This window comes from Muntiacus reevesi, chromosome 3 (genome assembly GCF_963930625.1).
Source record: "Muntiacus reevesi chromosome 3, mMunRee1.1, whole genome shotgun sequence".
NCBI classification, from domain to species: Eukaryota; Metazoa; Chordata; class Mammalia; order Artiodactyla; family Cervidae; genus Muntiacus; species Muntiacus reevesi.
The window spans coordinates 19,568,518-19,585,930 of NC_089251.1; the positions used below are offsets into that span (position 1 = coordinate 19,568,518).

Genomic DNA, 17,413 nt, shown 5'->3' on the forward strand with positions numbered 1-17,413 from the left:
TTTAAGATATTTAAACAGCTGAATTTAGTATTTACTTACATGCCTGTAAAATAATTTTGTAAACACCATATTCTGACCTGTTCCATACTTGCATATTCAACATCTTTCTTTCCTTAACCACCTTTACCCATCCTAAAAACACATGGTGTGATTTCTCTGCACCCTCCCAAAGGCTCTTGGTTTAATGAAAATCAGAGCACAGAGCACAAATATCATTTGTTATGTATAATAGACATTAAAAAGTTTAGTATTCTGTTAGAAAATTACTTCATTTTCATTAAAGATAATTTTCACTGGTAATCACTTTATACTACATTATGATAAACACCACAAGAGGGAGCTTTGGTTCACCTACTAAACATTGATTAGTATATGCAGAACACAAACATAGTAATACTCTATGAAGAGGACCAGAGAACCCAAGATATGTTACATTTTAGCTGGGTAGACAGGGCATACAAACCTAGATAGAAAAAAAGTGGCCTGCGAAGTACAGCATGAATTCTAAGTGAGTAACATTATGGACATTATGACAGAGAGTAATCAGTCAGGTTAGCATTATCAGAGAAAACTTTCTATATGAGGTAAAAAAAATCAGAGCTGAGCTTGAAGAAAATGGATCACTGATGACAATCAATAAAAGTGAATATCAAATAGGTGGCATAAATAAGTTAAGAAGTAAAGAGAAAAGAAAATCAGCTTAATTCAAAATAAAAGTCTTGACAAGATAATTAACAAGAATACATAGAAATAAAACATGATCTCTCCCAATCAGGAATTACTGCCAGGAATTATAGCACACTTACAGAGAGATCATTATAAACATGAACTAGTTTTGACTGGTAGCAAATGTTTGTCAAAACGCTATGAGGAAGATAATTACTTATCTGAGTTCTTATTTCTCTTGGATTCACCAAATCTACAAAGTATTCTACAACTAGATGAATGATTTAGTAAAGGAAATGTTTTGACTAAGATATTTTATTACCTTGTTTGAGTCATTACATAGTTAGTAAAACTAAATTTATATGTTTTTTAAATTGTGAAGTCTAGATATATTGTTTTCTTTTTGTCTCTTAAAAAACTAGCATTAAAAAAAAAAAACCAGCTTATTACTTACTTCATCCATCTTCATACATGTGCCAAAATCTGCTAATTTTAGATGTCCATGTTTATCCAAGAGCATGTTGTCAGGCTTCACATCTCTGTGAATTAAACCCATGGAGTGTATGGCATCCAAAGCAAGAACAACTTCAGCAGTATAAAATTTGGCCCATTTTTCAGGTACATCATAGTTACTCATAAGGTTTACAAGGTCTCCACCAGGCATGTACTCCATTACCATGTACAGATACTTATCATCTTGAAAGGCACAAAAGAGCTGGAAAACAAAACAAGAAGGAAAAAAGGTTTAAAAAAAGAAAAGAGGGACTTCCCTGGTGGTCCAGTGGCTCAGACTCTGCGCTCCCAATGCAGGGAGCCTGGGTTCGATCTCTGGTCAGGGAACTAGATCCCACATGCCACAACTAAGACCCAGTGCAACCAAATAAATAAATAAAAATATTAAAAAAGGAAAAAAGAAAACTAGAACTGTTAACAGAAAAAAATTCCAAAATCAATACTGCTATTAAAAAAGATAAACTACTGTAAAACCAACAGAGTTAAACTTTATGAAATCTTTGACTAGATTTGGATATCTTTAATGGAGAACCAGTTATCAGATAAAACTATTATATGGATATCTTCTTCATGCTTAAATAACAAAATATGCATAAATGTATCATTTTCACTCTGCGAGAATACAGGAAACTATTTAAATAGACATATTTCAAAAGAGAAACAGAATAAGAAAGAGGAATATAAAAGGTGATGACAAAAGAATCCATAATAAAATAGCCCAACTTTCTGTAAACAAATTCCTGCACATAACTCACAAAGCAGAGAGCTGAGCAGGCAGTTTAGAAACACCTAAGATACCAGATTCAATAGATACCAGAAGAGGGAATAAGTCCCATACCACTGGGAAGAGTAATTTGTAGCCACATTTGGGACAGGGCCTTCTCCCTTCCTTTCCCCATCATCTTGTTCATAATCAATAGCAATTGGCAGTGTTAACTGCACTCAAACTAAAGCAGTGGCACTGGGACCTGAGAAAAAGGACACCAAGCTAGGGGATTTGCTGGGGCATAGTTATCAGGGTCTCCTAATAAATCAGGTGAGAATAGGACTAATATTATTAGTACGAGAACTAGTAACAAGGCACCTAAGATTGGTCCTGACTCCCAGGAGAGACAAGAAACCACAAATTCAGAAGGAAAGGTTTCTGTACATTCCACCCAACAATATGTCCCACCCCTTCCTGAAAGCACACATCACAAACAGAAAAGATTTCCACAAACGGGAAAAAGAACAAAAACAAGAATCTAGTTATCTGAGGAGGTTTAACAAACAGTAGAAGAATGAGGAAAAGCAAAAAGCAAGGGAGACAGGAAAAGGTACATTCAACAAAACAAAGAGTTCCAAAAAATAGCTGGAAGAGACAAGGAGGCCTTCTTCAATGAACAATGCTTAACGAGACAAAAACAACGAAAGGGGAAAGACTAGAGATCTCTTCAGGAAAATTGGAAACATCAAGGGAGCATTCCACCCAAAGAAGGGCACAATAAAGGATAAAGGTAGTAGAGACCTAGTAGATGCTGAAGAGATCAAGAAGAGACGGAAATAATACACAGAAGAACTGTATAAAAAAGATATTAATGAACTGGATTACTACGATGGTGTGATTAGTCACCCAGAGTCAGACATTACAGAGTGCAAAGTCAAGTGGGCCTTAAGATGTATTGCTGTTAGTAATATAGCTAGTGGATGTGATGAAATTCCATCAGAACTATTCAAATCCCTAAAGGAAGATGCCATCAAGGTTTTTCATTCATTATGTAAGCAAATCTAGGAGACCCAGAAGTGGTCACAGGACTGGAAAATCCTCATCCCAACTCCCAAGAAGGGTAGTACCAAAGGCTGTGCTAACCATCAGACAATTGCACTCATCTCCCATGCTAGTAAGGTCATGCTTAAAATACTTACATGTTATGCAAGTATTATACGAACCAAGAACTTCCAGATGTCCAAACTGGGTTTAGAAAAGGAAGAGGAACTAGAAATCAAATTGCCAGCATTCGCTGTATTATAGAGATAGCAAGGGAATTTCAGGAAAATATCTGTTTCCATCAACTACACTAAAGCCTTTCACTGTATGGATCATGACAAACTGTGGGAAGCTCTCAGAGAGATGGGAATACCAGATCATCTTACCTGTCTTCTGAGAAACCTGTATGCAGGTCAAGAAGCAACAGCTAGAATGTTGTATGGAACAACTGATTGGTTCAGGATCGAGAAAGAGTATGACAGGGCTGTCTGCTGTCATCCTGGTTTTTTTTTTTTCATTTATTTTTATTAGTTAGAGGCTAAATACTTTACAATATTGTAGTGGTTTTTGCCATACATTGACATGAATCAGCCATGGATTTACATGTGTTCCCCATTCTGATCCCCCCTCCCACCTCCCTCCCCATCCCTCTGGGTCTTCCCAGTGCACCAGCTCTGAGCACTTGTCTCGTGCATCCAACCTGGGCTGGTGATCTGTTTCACACTTGATAATATACATGTTTCAATGCTATTCTCTCAGTTCATCCCACCCTCGCCTTCTCCCAGAGTCCAAAAGTCTGTTCTATACATCTGTGTCTCTTTTTCTGTCCTACAAATAGGGTTATCGTTACATCTTTTTAAATTCCATATATATGCATTAGTATACTGTATTGGTGTTTATCCTTCTGGCTTACTTCACTCTGTATAATGGGCTCCAGTTTCATTCATCTCATTAGAACTGATTCAAATGTATTCTTTTCAATGGCTGCGTAATATTCCATTGTGTATATATACCATAGCTTTCTTATCTGTTCTTCAGCTGATGGGCATTTAGGTTGCTTCCATGTCCTGGCTATTATAAACAGTGCTGCGATGAACACTGGGGTACGTCCTGTTTGTTTAACCTACAGGCTGAGCACATCATGAGAAATGCCAGGCTGGATGAGTTGCAAGCTGGAATCGAGATAGGCAGGAGAAACATCAACAACCTCAGATATGTGGATGATACCACTCTAACGGCAGAAAGCGAAGAGGAACTAAAGAGCCTCTTGATGAGGGTGAAAGAGGAGAGTGAAAAAGCTGGTTTAAAACTCAACATTCAAAAAACTATGATCATGGCATACAGACAGAAGAGAAAAAGATGGAAGTAGTGACAGATTTCCTCTTCTTGGGCTCTAAAATCACTGTGGACGGTGACTGCAGCCATGAAATCAGAAGACGGTTGTTTCTTGGCAGGAAAGCGATGACAAACCTAGACAGTGCTGTGAAAAGCAGAGACATTACACTTCTGAAAAAGGTCCATGTAGTCAAGGCTATGGTCTTCCCAGTGGTCAGGTATGGTTGTGAGAAGTTGGAAAGTGAAGAAGGCAGAAAGCTAAAGAATTGATGCCTTTAAACTGTGGTGCTGGAGAAGACTCCCAAAGACCTTAGGACAGCAAGGAGATCAAACCAGTCAATCTTAAGGAAGATCAACCCTGAATATTCACTGGAAGGACTGATGCTGAAGCTCCAGTATTTTGGTCATCTGATGTGAACAGACAACTCATTAGAAAGTCCCTGACATTGGGAAAGATCAAGGGCAGGAGAAGAGGGCGTCAGAGGATGAGATGGCTGAATGACATCACTGACGCAATGAACATGAACTTGGGCTAACTCCAGGAAATGGTAAGAGACAGGGAGATCTGGCATGCTGCAGTCCATGGGATCACAAAGAGTTGGACAGGACTGGGCAAATGAACAACAACAAAAATCAACAATTGAGAGAAACCAGTATCATGAAATAGAAGCAAAGCAATTCAAGAAACAGAAAGTTAACAGTCAAGGAAATGCTTAAATAGGACAAATTAAGAACAGCTCTAAAAATATAAAAACCAATAGCATCAAAAGGGTAACAAGTCACATCAAGTAAACAACAGGATGATATGGGAAAAAATCTGAAGCTTTGGCATTAAACATACAACTAATGATAAGAGAAAAACAAATTATAAAGCAAGAAAATTGAGCAGAGTAACTTTCTCTCTCTGAAGTCACTGAAGGATTCAGAGATAGACCAGAAGAAAAAGAAAAAATAAATAGCAAACAAAAACTTCCAGAAATGAATAAAGTAAAAAATCTAGATCAAAAGGACTGCAAATGAAACAAAGACAAACTAAGATAGTGCTAAACTCTCTGAAATCCAACAAAAAAAATTCTAAAAGTTTACAAAGACAAAAAGTATCTTATGTACAAAACCCAAATCATATTGTTAACAAACATTTCAGCCAACACAGAAGACAAAAAACAGAGATATACCTTTAAAAATGTGAAGGAAAAAAATTTCAATTCTAGAATATGGCAGTCTAAAAAAAAAAACCCAATGAAATGGCAAAATAAATATGTATTACTTCATGCATATTCTCAGAAATCTGATAACAAACCACTTCTGAAAGAATTGCTCAAGGAAAATGGTTTGACAAAATGAATAAATCCAAGTAAGAGAACTATGTGAGACATAAGAAAAGAGGGCAAATAAAATAATCTAGAAAAGTTTATTAAATATAATTACTGATACAAAATTAAATACTTTGAGAGAGTCAAGTCAAAATCAGAATAATTTTTAAATGGAAGGTGGTGAGATGCAGAGAAGAAAGGGACAAAAGACATTATAAGGCTGGTTACCAAATTGCGAAGGGGGTATGTATGTGTGTGTGTATGTGTGTGTGTGCATGTGTGTGTAATGCTATTAATGCTAAATGGCAAAAGGAAAGCCGTATACAAATGTGTGTGTGTGTGTGTGTGTGTGTGATGCTATTAACGCTAAATGGCAAAAGAAAAGATGGATGGATATAAATGGAGAGACACTCATGTTCCTGGAGAGAAAGTCAATATCATAAAGATGACAATTCTCTTCAAATTGATCAACAGAATCAATACAAACTCTATATCCCAGCAAGTTATTTCCCAGAAATCAACAAATTGATAATAAAATTTACATGGAAATGCAAATAACCTAGAAGAGCCAAAACTATCTTATAACAGAACAAAGCATCACAATTTCAAACCTCAATACAAAACTACTGTATCAAAACAGTACTGCTATGGTATAAGGATAGATATATAAATCAATGGAACAGAAGTGACAGTCTAGACATAGCCCATACATACAAAGGTGTCAGAGCAATTTAGTGGGAAAAGTACAGTATTCCTAATGAATGGTGTCTGAATAACTGGATATTCACAGGCAAAAATATGAACATTTTTAGGCCCCTACTTCACATCATACTCAAAAATTAACTAAAAATAGATCATAGGACTAAATTCATGAGCCGAAACTATAAAAATCTTATGAAAAAACAAAGGAAAAATATTTATCACCTTAGATTAGGCAAAAATTTTTTCTAATATAAAAAGATTGGCAAAATGAAAAACTGGCATAAGATTTGATCAAAATTAACATTTTCTGGCTTCAGAAAATCATATGAGAAGAGGAAAAGACAAATCACAGACTGAAAAGAAATACTAACAAGTGATATATATGATAAAGTATCTAGACTATACAAAGGACTCCTACAACTCAACAGGAACTCAAAGCAACATAATCTTTTAAAGGGTAAAAATCTGAACAGACATTCCACCAAAGAAGATACAAGAGTCGTCAATAAGCATATGAAAAGGCGCTCACTATCATTAGTCATTAGTCAAGTTAAAACCACAATGAGACCTCACTTTATACACACCAGAATGACTATAATAATAAGAAGAAGAAAGACAGAATATCAAGTGTTGGCAAGAACGTGGAGAAACTGGAACCTGACATATGCTGATAAGAATGTAAAATGGCACAGCCACTTCAGGTAATAGTATGGTAACTTCTTTAAAAGTTAAACACAAATTTAGCACACAACTAAGACTCCATTCCTAGGTATATATCGAAGAGAAATAAAGTATGTCCACAAAAAGGCTTATATGCAAATGTTCACAGCAACATATTCACTATTTATAACAGTCCAAAGTGGAAGGAATTTGAATGCCCATCAAATGGTAAATGGACAAAGATAATGGGGTATCCACATAACTCCTCCCTCCTCAACTGGGTATTCTGCAATACCACTCTGATGCCAAGTACTTAGAGTTAGCATTGGACACTACAAGTTAAGAGCCTAGTCTTTCAGATGACTGCCCTCACTTTAGACATTAGCTGTACTTCTGTACCTTGAGAGTCCCCAAGCCACCAGCATTTCTGGTTAACTACAAATTCTGGAGTTTCCATGACTCACTCAGGTTCAATAATTCACTGGGTTAACTCATAGAATTCAGGAAAGCACATACTTCTGACTACAGTTTTACTGTAAAGGATACACATAAGGTGAGGACTGGGAGGCAACAGAGCTTCTGCATCTTCTCCTTGTGCAATCAGGGTGAATCACCATCACAGTACATCAATGTCTTTACCAACCAAGAAGCTCCATTGAGTATCAATGTCTGCAGCTTTCATTAGGATTTCATTACACAGGTACAATTAATTCTATCATTGGGCATGTGATTAAACTCAATTTCCAACCTCCTTCTAGTACTCCTAGCTTGAAAGGCTGAGAGTTCTAATTCTCTAATCATGTGCTCATTTCTTTCTAATGATCAGCCTCCATCTCATCCAGTTCAGTCAGTTCAGTCGCTCAGTCATGTCTGACTCTTTGCGACCCCATGGACTGCAGTACGCCAGGCTTCCCTGTCCATCACCAACTGCCAGAGCTTACTCAAACTCATGTCCATTTCATCCAAAAGTTATCAAAATGCCAACAGGAGTTGCCTCATTAGCATAACACACAGGAAATTGAAGAAGAATTTTTGAAGCTCTGTGCTAAGAGCAAGGAACAAAGACCAAATATACTCTTGATTAAACCACATATAATGTGCTATGCTACTCAGTACTAAAAAGAAATGAAGTATAAGACATGTTACAATGTTCATGAACTTCAAAATCAGTATGATAAGGGAAATGGACCAGATCCAAAAGACAGACAACATGTTGTATGATTCCATTTACCTGAAATGTCCAGGCAAGGCAAATCTACAGAGATAGGAAGCATACCTGTGGTTGCCTGGGGCTGGAGGGGAATGGGAAGTGACTTTAGGTATAAGTGATCATTTGGGGATGATGAAGCTGTTCTAAAAATCAGATTTAAGTGATGCGTGTGGCCTGTGACCTGTACTACTGGTAACCAAGTGGGGGATTATTTGTCTTTGTAGAAGTATTCTACTCAAGAAGAAATAACTCAATTGGAATATTACCATTTTGCAATCTCTAAAAAATTAACAACCTCAACACAGCACAGACATCTCATAAAATAACAAGAGTAAGAGATAGCCAGACATCAGCCTCCTGAAAGAATAAAACATTACCCATGAAGCTGTCGTGCCACATTCCCCATTACACCTGATTGTGATCACGCCTTTATATTTAATCACCAACTAACAAAAACAGAAATGAGAGGAACATGTTAAGACTACACCACAGGATGAAATCAGTAAAAACCAGGTTTCTTCACCAAGTGGCACAAGAGAAAAAAAGCTAAAAGTAAAGTGTTTAGGAATATACGTCATACTTGGACGTATGAAACTATAAAGGAAAGCAGGTAAGTGTTTACAATAATAGAAAGGACACTAGAAAGCACCCAAAGAACACAGCAAGCTTGATATATAGGTGGGTTAAAACAGAAAAAGTTCTCTCAGCAAAAATATTATTTTTAGTGTGTAATATTCATCTATTAAATTTAAGTTACACTAAGAATATAGCTCTAAAAAATACAGATAGGTCAAAGATTTATATTGTACCATAATCTCTATTAAAAAAGTTAAAATGATATAGGAACAAATTATGGGGGTCTTCATACAATTAAGCATTTAATAACCATTTAAAAAAAGGAGGCTTAAAAAAGGGGGGGCTAGTATTTGGAATACTGCTTGCAATAATCAACTATGGGGGTCTTCATACAATTAAGCACTTAATAACCATTTAAAAAAAGGGGGCTTAAAAAAGGGGGGGCTAGTATTTGGAATACTGCTTGCAATAATCAACTAAAATTGATTATAGGCTTATTTATGACCCATTATTTTCACTGCAAGGTAGATAGATCCCTAACAGAAATGTGTAAACATATGTGACAAAAATTCATATGAAAGAAAATTGAGCACAACATATTTATAATAGCCAAAAGGCAAAAACAACCCAGGTATCCATTAAATGAAAAATAAAATGTGGTAGATCCATACAACAGAATATTATTCATCCATAATAAAAAGAATCAAGTGCTCATACAAGCTGCAACATGAATGCATGTTGAAAATATTATACTAAATAAAAAAGATGTCACAAAATACCATATACTGTATGATCGCATTTTTACAAAATGTTCAGAATAGGGAAATCCACAACACAGAAAGCAGATGAGTGGTTGCCACTGGGCAGGAAAGACTCAGAGTAACTGCTAACTGGTTCAAGGTTTCTTTTTGTGATAAAAGTGTTCTATAATTAGGTAGCAGTGATGACTGACTGCAAACTCCATAAATACACTGAAAACTACTGAAAACTAACTAAATAAATAGAAATAAGTCAGTTATTTTGACAAATTTTCCCAAAAGTCACACATTTCATACATATAAATATGATGGTACATGAAATGTGCTTTACCAGAGATAAACAAATGATAACCAGGATTATAATCTATTATTTTTTCAACTGTGCAATGTTTCACTATTAGATATGCTTCCACAAATTCATTAACCATCTCAGTAGACAGTTTTTACATGTCTACTCTGCAGAATTAAAGGTCAAAGATATAAATTTACAAAATTAAACTAGAACTGGCAATTAATCTGTTACTATGAAAGCAATTGAAAGCTAAAAGTGGATTAATACTTTGCTACCATCACTTCTTAACCAAGTAGATTACCATGATATATAATTTGCTACAAAAAATTTAGTATTAACCAAACATATTGGGGAATTTCTAGCTACTGGCTACATTTAAAAAATAAAATGAGGTGGAAGGGTGAAGCTCAACATCACACAAAAAAAGCAATGGTAATGAGCTTTTAAAAAACATGGTCATCAGTGAAGCAAATCTTTTATCTCCAAATAGCCTTCCACAAACATGGTATCAAACTTTTTTGTGGATCATTTAAGCATACTGAACATGCTCTGATATGTATCTAAGTTTACTCATGACATCTGACCAAAAATGTCTGCAGAATTAGCTACTAGCACACACACAAAAAATTAGAAAACCAAAGCTAGTGAGGAATATAACTGAAAAAAAGGCAAAATAAACTTATTTCACAGTCAAATAAAAGGCTGTATTAAGAATCCCAATATTGTCTTATACTATAGGTAACACATAAGGGACTGAAAGAGAATTTTCAAAAATTTTAATGTAGAATTTTTTCTCCTTTTCAAGATAAACTAATTATTGTTCTTATCATACAACCATACAAATCATGAGAAAGAGTAAGTGGGGGACAATAGCATACTGGTAACTCAATTCTTTAAAAAGGAATTGAAAAAGAGAAAGTTGCAAGTAATACTTGTTTCTGTACAATTTACGTCATACCTATCATGTCTAAATGACATACTACTTTTGAAGATTAAATAAGTGTAATGAATCAGATCATATTAAAAATAACTGCACTGTCATGTGAATGAGATATAGGACTTTCAGAATGCAAAATCAATTCTAATAATAAGCACTTATAAAAAAGGGAAATAAACATATAAAAAGTTAGTCTGCTTACCTGAACCACCCAGGGACTGTTGGCAAAGGCCATAATATCTCTTTCCTCCCAGAAAAAAGCAGAATCTGATCTTTTTATCATTTCAAACTTACTAAGAAGCTTCATAGCGTAAACTTTCTGTGATGCCTTATGACGAACCTGTTGATTTTTAAAATACAAGAATTAGTAGTTTAATTTTATGAGAAAATGGTGAACAATAGATCATACTATAATGCTATTCTTCAAGATTTAGTTACCAAAAAAAAATTATCCTTAGATAACAAAATGTAAAAACATAACATTTTTAATGAGGAGAAAATTCCCAACAGCCTAAATTTTTCATGAAATATTCAACACCTTTAAATACTAAACTTACTATAAAACTACCTCATTTCATCTAAATAAACTGAATTCATGAAGCTTCATTCCTTCATGTTAAGTAAGCCAACCAATTTAAAGAATAAGATGCTGTTAAGTGAAAAAATTGTAAGATATGTACATATATCCATCATGATTTGAACATAAGAACCTAGTAAATTTAGATACCAAGGGTTATTTGTGATTTTGTTAAGTCATCCTTACTTCTTTTTGGGTATCTTATTTAAAAGGTTATTTAAAAAAAAAAAACAGGGGAGAACCACCAATAATATGGTTATTGATCAGTTCTTACCTTTTTCATTAGACTGCTAATTCCATAAGGGCAAGGACAACATCTATTTTGACCATCATTTTAATCCTAGAATATAACATAGCAAACTCTACCAAAGAACCAATAAATATTTAATGAATGTTTATAATAGTTGACATCTATTGGATAATCAATAATAAACAGTAAACTGCTAATATTTACACTTGAATTATCTAATAGGATGTCCAAAACTGAACTCCACATCTTCACCCCTCCATTTATTCCTCCTATAGTTTCTATTTCAGTAAATGGCACATTCATTCTCCTAACTGCTCTGGCTAAAAACCTCTGGCTCCTCTTTTTCTACGAGAAAAAGCTCATAAAGCTCATCAGCAAATTACATCAGTCCTACCTTCAAACAGTCTCAGAAACCAACTATTTCTAACTATCTCCACTGATACCACTCTGGTCTGACAGTTTTTGCAGGAATACCTTGTTTTACTGAACTTTGATTTACTGTACTTTGTATATATTACATTATTTTTTTTTTCTTTACAAACTGAAGGTTTGTGGCAACACTGTTGAGCAAATCTGCTGGTGCCATTTTTCCAATAGCATTTGCTCAGTTCATGTCTCTGTGTCACATTTTGGTAATTCTCGCAATATTTCAGACTTTCTCATTGTTATTATATTTGTTATGGTGATCTGGGATCAGCAATTGTTCTGGGGTGCCACAAACCATGCTCATACAAGACAGTAAACTTAATAAATGCTGTGTGTGCTCAGACTGTTCCACTGACCTACTATTCCCCTCTTTCCCTCACGTTGGGCCTCCTTATTCTCTGAGACACAACAATATTGAAATTAAGCCAATCAATAATTCTACAATGGCTTGTGGGTGCTCAGGTGAAGGGAAGGGTTGTGCATCTCTCATTTTCAAGCAAAAGCTAGAAATGATTAGGTTCAGTAAGACAGGCATGATGAAAGCTGAGGCAGGCTGAAAGCTAGGCCTCCTGCACCAGTAAGCCAAGCTGTGAATGCAGAGAAAGTTCTTGAAGGAAATTAAAAGGGCTACTGTAATGAACACATAAATGATAAGAAAGCAAAACAACCTTATTGTTAATATGAATGAAGTTTTGGTGGTCTGAATAGAAGATAAAACCAGCAACAACATTCCCATAAACCAAAGCCTAATCCAGAGCAAGGCTCTAACTGTCTTCAGTTGTGAAGGCTGAGAGAGATAAGGAAGCTATAGATGAGATGTCTGAAGACAGCAGAAGTTGGCTACCCGTGAACTTTCCTCATAGTATCAAAGAGCAGGGTGACACAGCAAGTGTTAATGTAGGAGCTGCTGCAAGTTATCCAAAGGATCTACTAGCTGAGAAAACCATTCCAAAAATTCCAGAGCCTGTAAGAATTATGCCAAATCTACTGATGGTGCTCTATAAATGGAACAACAAAATCTAGATGTTAGCATATCTGTTGACAGCATGGTTTACTGAATATTTTAAGCCCACTGGTGAAATCTATGCTCAAAGAAAAAGATTCCTTTCAAATTATTACTGTTCATTAACAATGTACCGGGTCACCTGAGAGCTCTGATGGAGATGTACGATGATACTAATGTTATTTTCATGCCTGCTAACACAACATTCATTCTGCAGCCCATGGATCAAAGACTTATTTCAACTTTCAAGTCTTACTATTTAAGAAAAACATTTTGTAAGGCTATACCTGCCATAGATAGTGATTCAGCTGATGCATCCCGTCTAAGTCAACTAAAAACCTGGAAAGCATTAACCACTCTAGATGCCATGAAGAACATTTGTGATTCATGGGAAGAGGTCAAAATATCAACACTAACAGGAGTTCAGAAGAAGTTAATTCCAACTCTCACTCCTGACTTTGAGGAGTTCAAGACTCAGTGAAGAAGTAACTACAGATGTAGTGGAAATAATCTCATTGTTCTCTACCTGAGAACTCAATTTGTTTTCTTCTAAGAAGACATTTAACTTGCAATTTTTGGTTCCTTGTATTGTCTGAGTTCCATATTAGAAGGTAAGCTCAACAAAGGTAGGGATTATTCAGAGGAAATACCAAAGGTATACCAGAGAGCAATTGCTATGCCGCTGACAACAAAACTGAGACACCAGATGTTAAACTGTATTTCCAGCCAAAAAAAAAGAGTGAAAGAACCCTGATGGTTTCCTGGGCATCCAGGCAAGACATCTTAGGAGAAAGAACCATGCTCTAAAGCAAGGCCTACTCTAGCACCACCTAACAAAGTTTTATAATACCAAACCCTAAAAGACCAAAAAGAGAGTAGAGTTTGGAGGTACAGTCCTTAAAAGGACTTGGGAACAACTTGGTCTTTAAACACATCCACATTCACAAGGCTCCAAAGTTAAAAGATTATCAACAAGTAACTGGACAGCTTATTAAAATGAAAACCAACACTTGTCAAAGAAAAATAAAATCCAGAGTCTCTATCACATATCCAAAAGGACCAGTACATAATTTAAAAGTTACCTGAAAGGCAAAAAGAAGAATGTGACTAATCATCAAGAAAAAAGCAGTCAATAGAAAACAGCCCCAAAAGACACTGGATTTATCTAACACATTAAATATCTCTTTCAAATCTGCTCAAAGGCCTAGAAGAAAGTATGTTAAAGGAAAAAAGGAAAAAATGGTTTCAATGAATGAACAGAAGGAAAAACCAACAGAAAAATGGAAACTATTAAAAAAAAAACCAGTTGCAAATTCTATAACTAAACAATAACTAAAATGGAAAATTCTTTGGATGGGCTTAACAGAGACTGGAGATAAAAGGACATTCAGTATGTGAGAGAGGTTCAAGAGGGAGGGATAGCCTATGGTTGATTCATGTTGATACATGGCAGGAACCAACAATATGGTAAAGCAATTGTCCTCCAATTAAAAATAGACAAATTTTTTAAAAAAGAACATTTAGTAAACCTAAACACAAATCAATCTGAAGAATAAAGAGAAAAATGAATAAATGAAAATGTATACAGACTTAGAGGAGAACAATGGCAACTCACTCCAGTGTTCTTGCCAGGAGAATCCCAGGGATGGGGGAGCCTGGTGGGCTGTCAGCTATGGGGTTGCACAGAGTCAGACACGACTGAAGTCACTTAGCAGCAGTAGCAGCATACAGACTTAGGGGGCTATGAGACAATTTTAAAGTCTAAAGTACGTGCAAATATAAATGGGCTAAACATACAATTCATAGGCAGAAATTATCAATTAATTAAAAAGCAGCATTGGTGGTACAGTGGTGAGCATAGCTGGCTTCCAGAATTAATTAAATAGCAAAACATAGCCTCATATATTTTAAATATAAGATCCAACATGTTAAAAATAAAAAGATAGAAAAGGACAAACCATGCAAGCAGCAAGGATGAGAAAGTAGAAAAATATTAATAATAGACAAAATAGACAATAAGGTAAAGAGATAAAGAAGATAACTCAGAAAAAAAGGAAGTATAATTCATCAGGAAGACATTAAAAATTCTAAATATGCCTGCATCTAATAAATGAGCTTAAAACTTCATGAAGCAAAAATTGACAGAACTAAAGAAAGAAGCAGGCAAATCCTAATTTCAGCTGGAAATTTTAACATCCCTTTTCAGTACTTAATATAAGAAGTAAATAAAACATCAATATGGATCGAAAGAAAATACAGTCCAGGATAAAAACTGCTCAATCATATTATAATTACAAAGGTTTTTATATCAATGGGTTATATCACTCTTAAAAAATATTTTGGAATTTAAAGTATTTTGACATAAGTTTACATGAAAAGAATCCTATATGCAAAGGGTCAAATTAATTATGATGAGTGTCACAGACTATATCCATTTTCTATATCAAACTATTAACCTGAAATAACAGTTCCTTCTATTTATATGGTGCTATGCCTTTTACAGAATGATGGAAATAAATACACGGGAAAGCAATATGAAAACGTGAATGCGAGAGTGTGGGATTAGGGAATGAACGATCCTAGTCCATTCCCTTCCCCAGAAGACAGACAAGATTTTTACTTATCAAATTATAGCAAAGCAAATGCTCATGCCAGCAAAGCTTTTAATAAAAGTTCCTTTTTTTTTAGTTTGAAATGTTATTACAAAGAGACAGCTAAGGTACTCTCTCTTCTGTACTTATGCCATTCTTCAAATGTTCACTTATTCTAAGAGCAAATTAGATTTTGAATGTTTCTTAACTTCATTAGAGAAAGCAATCATATAACAGTAATAACCAATCAATTTATACTGATTGGTTTATACCCTAATTGATTGATTTATACCCTAATATTATTTATGCCTGATCCAGACTATGACAAGAGTTTTAAGAATCATGCTATATAGAACAGGAATACCAAAGAACGCTCAAACTATTACACAATTAGGTTCATTTCACATGCTAGCAAGGTAATGCTCAATATCCTTCAAGCAAGGCTTCAACAGTACATGAACCGAGAACTTCCAGATGTACAAGCTGGATTTAGAAAAGGCAGAGGAACCAGAGATCAAACTACCAGCATCCACTGGATTATTAAAAAAAAAAGCAAGATGATTCCAGAAAAACATCTGCTTCATTGACTACACTAAAACCTTTGACTTATGGATCACAACAAATGAGAAAATTCTTAGAGATGAGAATACCAGACCACCTTACTTGCATCCTGAGAAACTTGAATGCAGATTAAGAAGCAACAATAATAGGACATGGAACAACAGACTGGTTCCAAATTGGGAAAGGAGTACATCAAGGTTATATACAGTCACCCTGCTTATTTAAATTATATGCAGAGTACATCATGAGAAATGCTGGGCTGGATGAAGCACAAGCTGGAATCAAGATGGCCAGGAGAAATATCAATAACCTCAGATATCCAGATGACACCACCCTTATGGCAGAAAGCAAAGTGGAACTAAAGAGCCTCTGGAAGAAGGTGAAAGAGTAGAGTGAAAAAGTTGGCTTAAAACTCAACATTCAAAAAATTAAGATCATGGCATCAGGTCCCATCACTTCATGACAAATAGATGGGGAAAAAATGGGAAGAGGGACAGACTTTATTTTCTTAGGCTCCAAAATCACTATCCACAGTCATGGACAGTGCATGACAGTCCACTGCAGTCATGAAATTAAAAGATGCTTGCTCCTTAGACGAAAAGTTATGACAAAACTAGACAGTGTATTATAAAGTAGAGACATCACCTTGCCAACAAAGGTCCATCTAGTCCAAGCTATGGTTTCTCTAGCAGTCATATACGGATGTGAGAGTTGAACCATAACGAAGGCTGAGCACCAAAGAACTGATGCTTTTGAACTGTGGTGCTGGAGAAGACTCTCGACAGTCCCTTGGATAGCAAGGAGATCAAACCAGTCAATCTTAAAGGAAATCAACCATGAATATTCAGTGGAAGGAGTGATGAGGAAGCTGAAGCTCCAATACTTTGGCCACCTGATGCGAAGAGCCAACTCACTGGAAAAGATCTGATGCTGGGAAAGATTGAGGGCAGGAGGAGAAGAGGGCAGAGGATGAGATGGTTGGATGGCATCATCGACTCAACGGGTATGAGTCTGAGCAGAGATTGTGAAGGATAGGGAATCCGAAGTGCTGCAATCCATGGGGTCACAAAGAGTCGGACACAACTGAGTGACTGAACAACAATGAATAGAAACTAAAAGATATTTGTTAGCTACTAAGAAACAGTTAAACATTTATTTATGCTTAATCTCTTATATATGAATTAATTACTAAGAAACAGTTAAACATTTATTTATGCTTAATCTCTTATATATGAATTAATTAAACAAACAAAAACAAACCTAGAAGGACCCATTCATTCAAATGAACAAAAACAC

At 35.4% G+C, this 17,413-nt stretch overlaps 1 protein-coding gene across 2 annotated transcripts in view; it reads right to left on the reverse strand.

Annotated features, from left to right (window-relative positions):
* ROCK2 (Rho associated coiled-coil containing protein kinase 2) overlaps positions 1-17,413 on the reverse strand; it is a 128,299-nt gene that overhangs the window by 55,150 nt on the left and 55,736 nt on the right. For both annotated transcript variants that reach the window (XM_065928594.1, XM_065928593.1), the window contains exons 4-5: positions 10,912-11,049; positions 1,121-1,381 (exon numbers count right to left, since the gene is read on the reverse strand). In XM_065928594.1, coding sequence (XP_065784666.1) covers positions 1,121-1,381; positions 10,912-11,049 — 399 coding nt within the window. The remainder of the gene's footprint in view (positions 1-1,120; positions 1,382-10,911; positions 11,050-17,413) is intronic.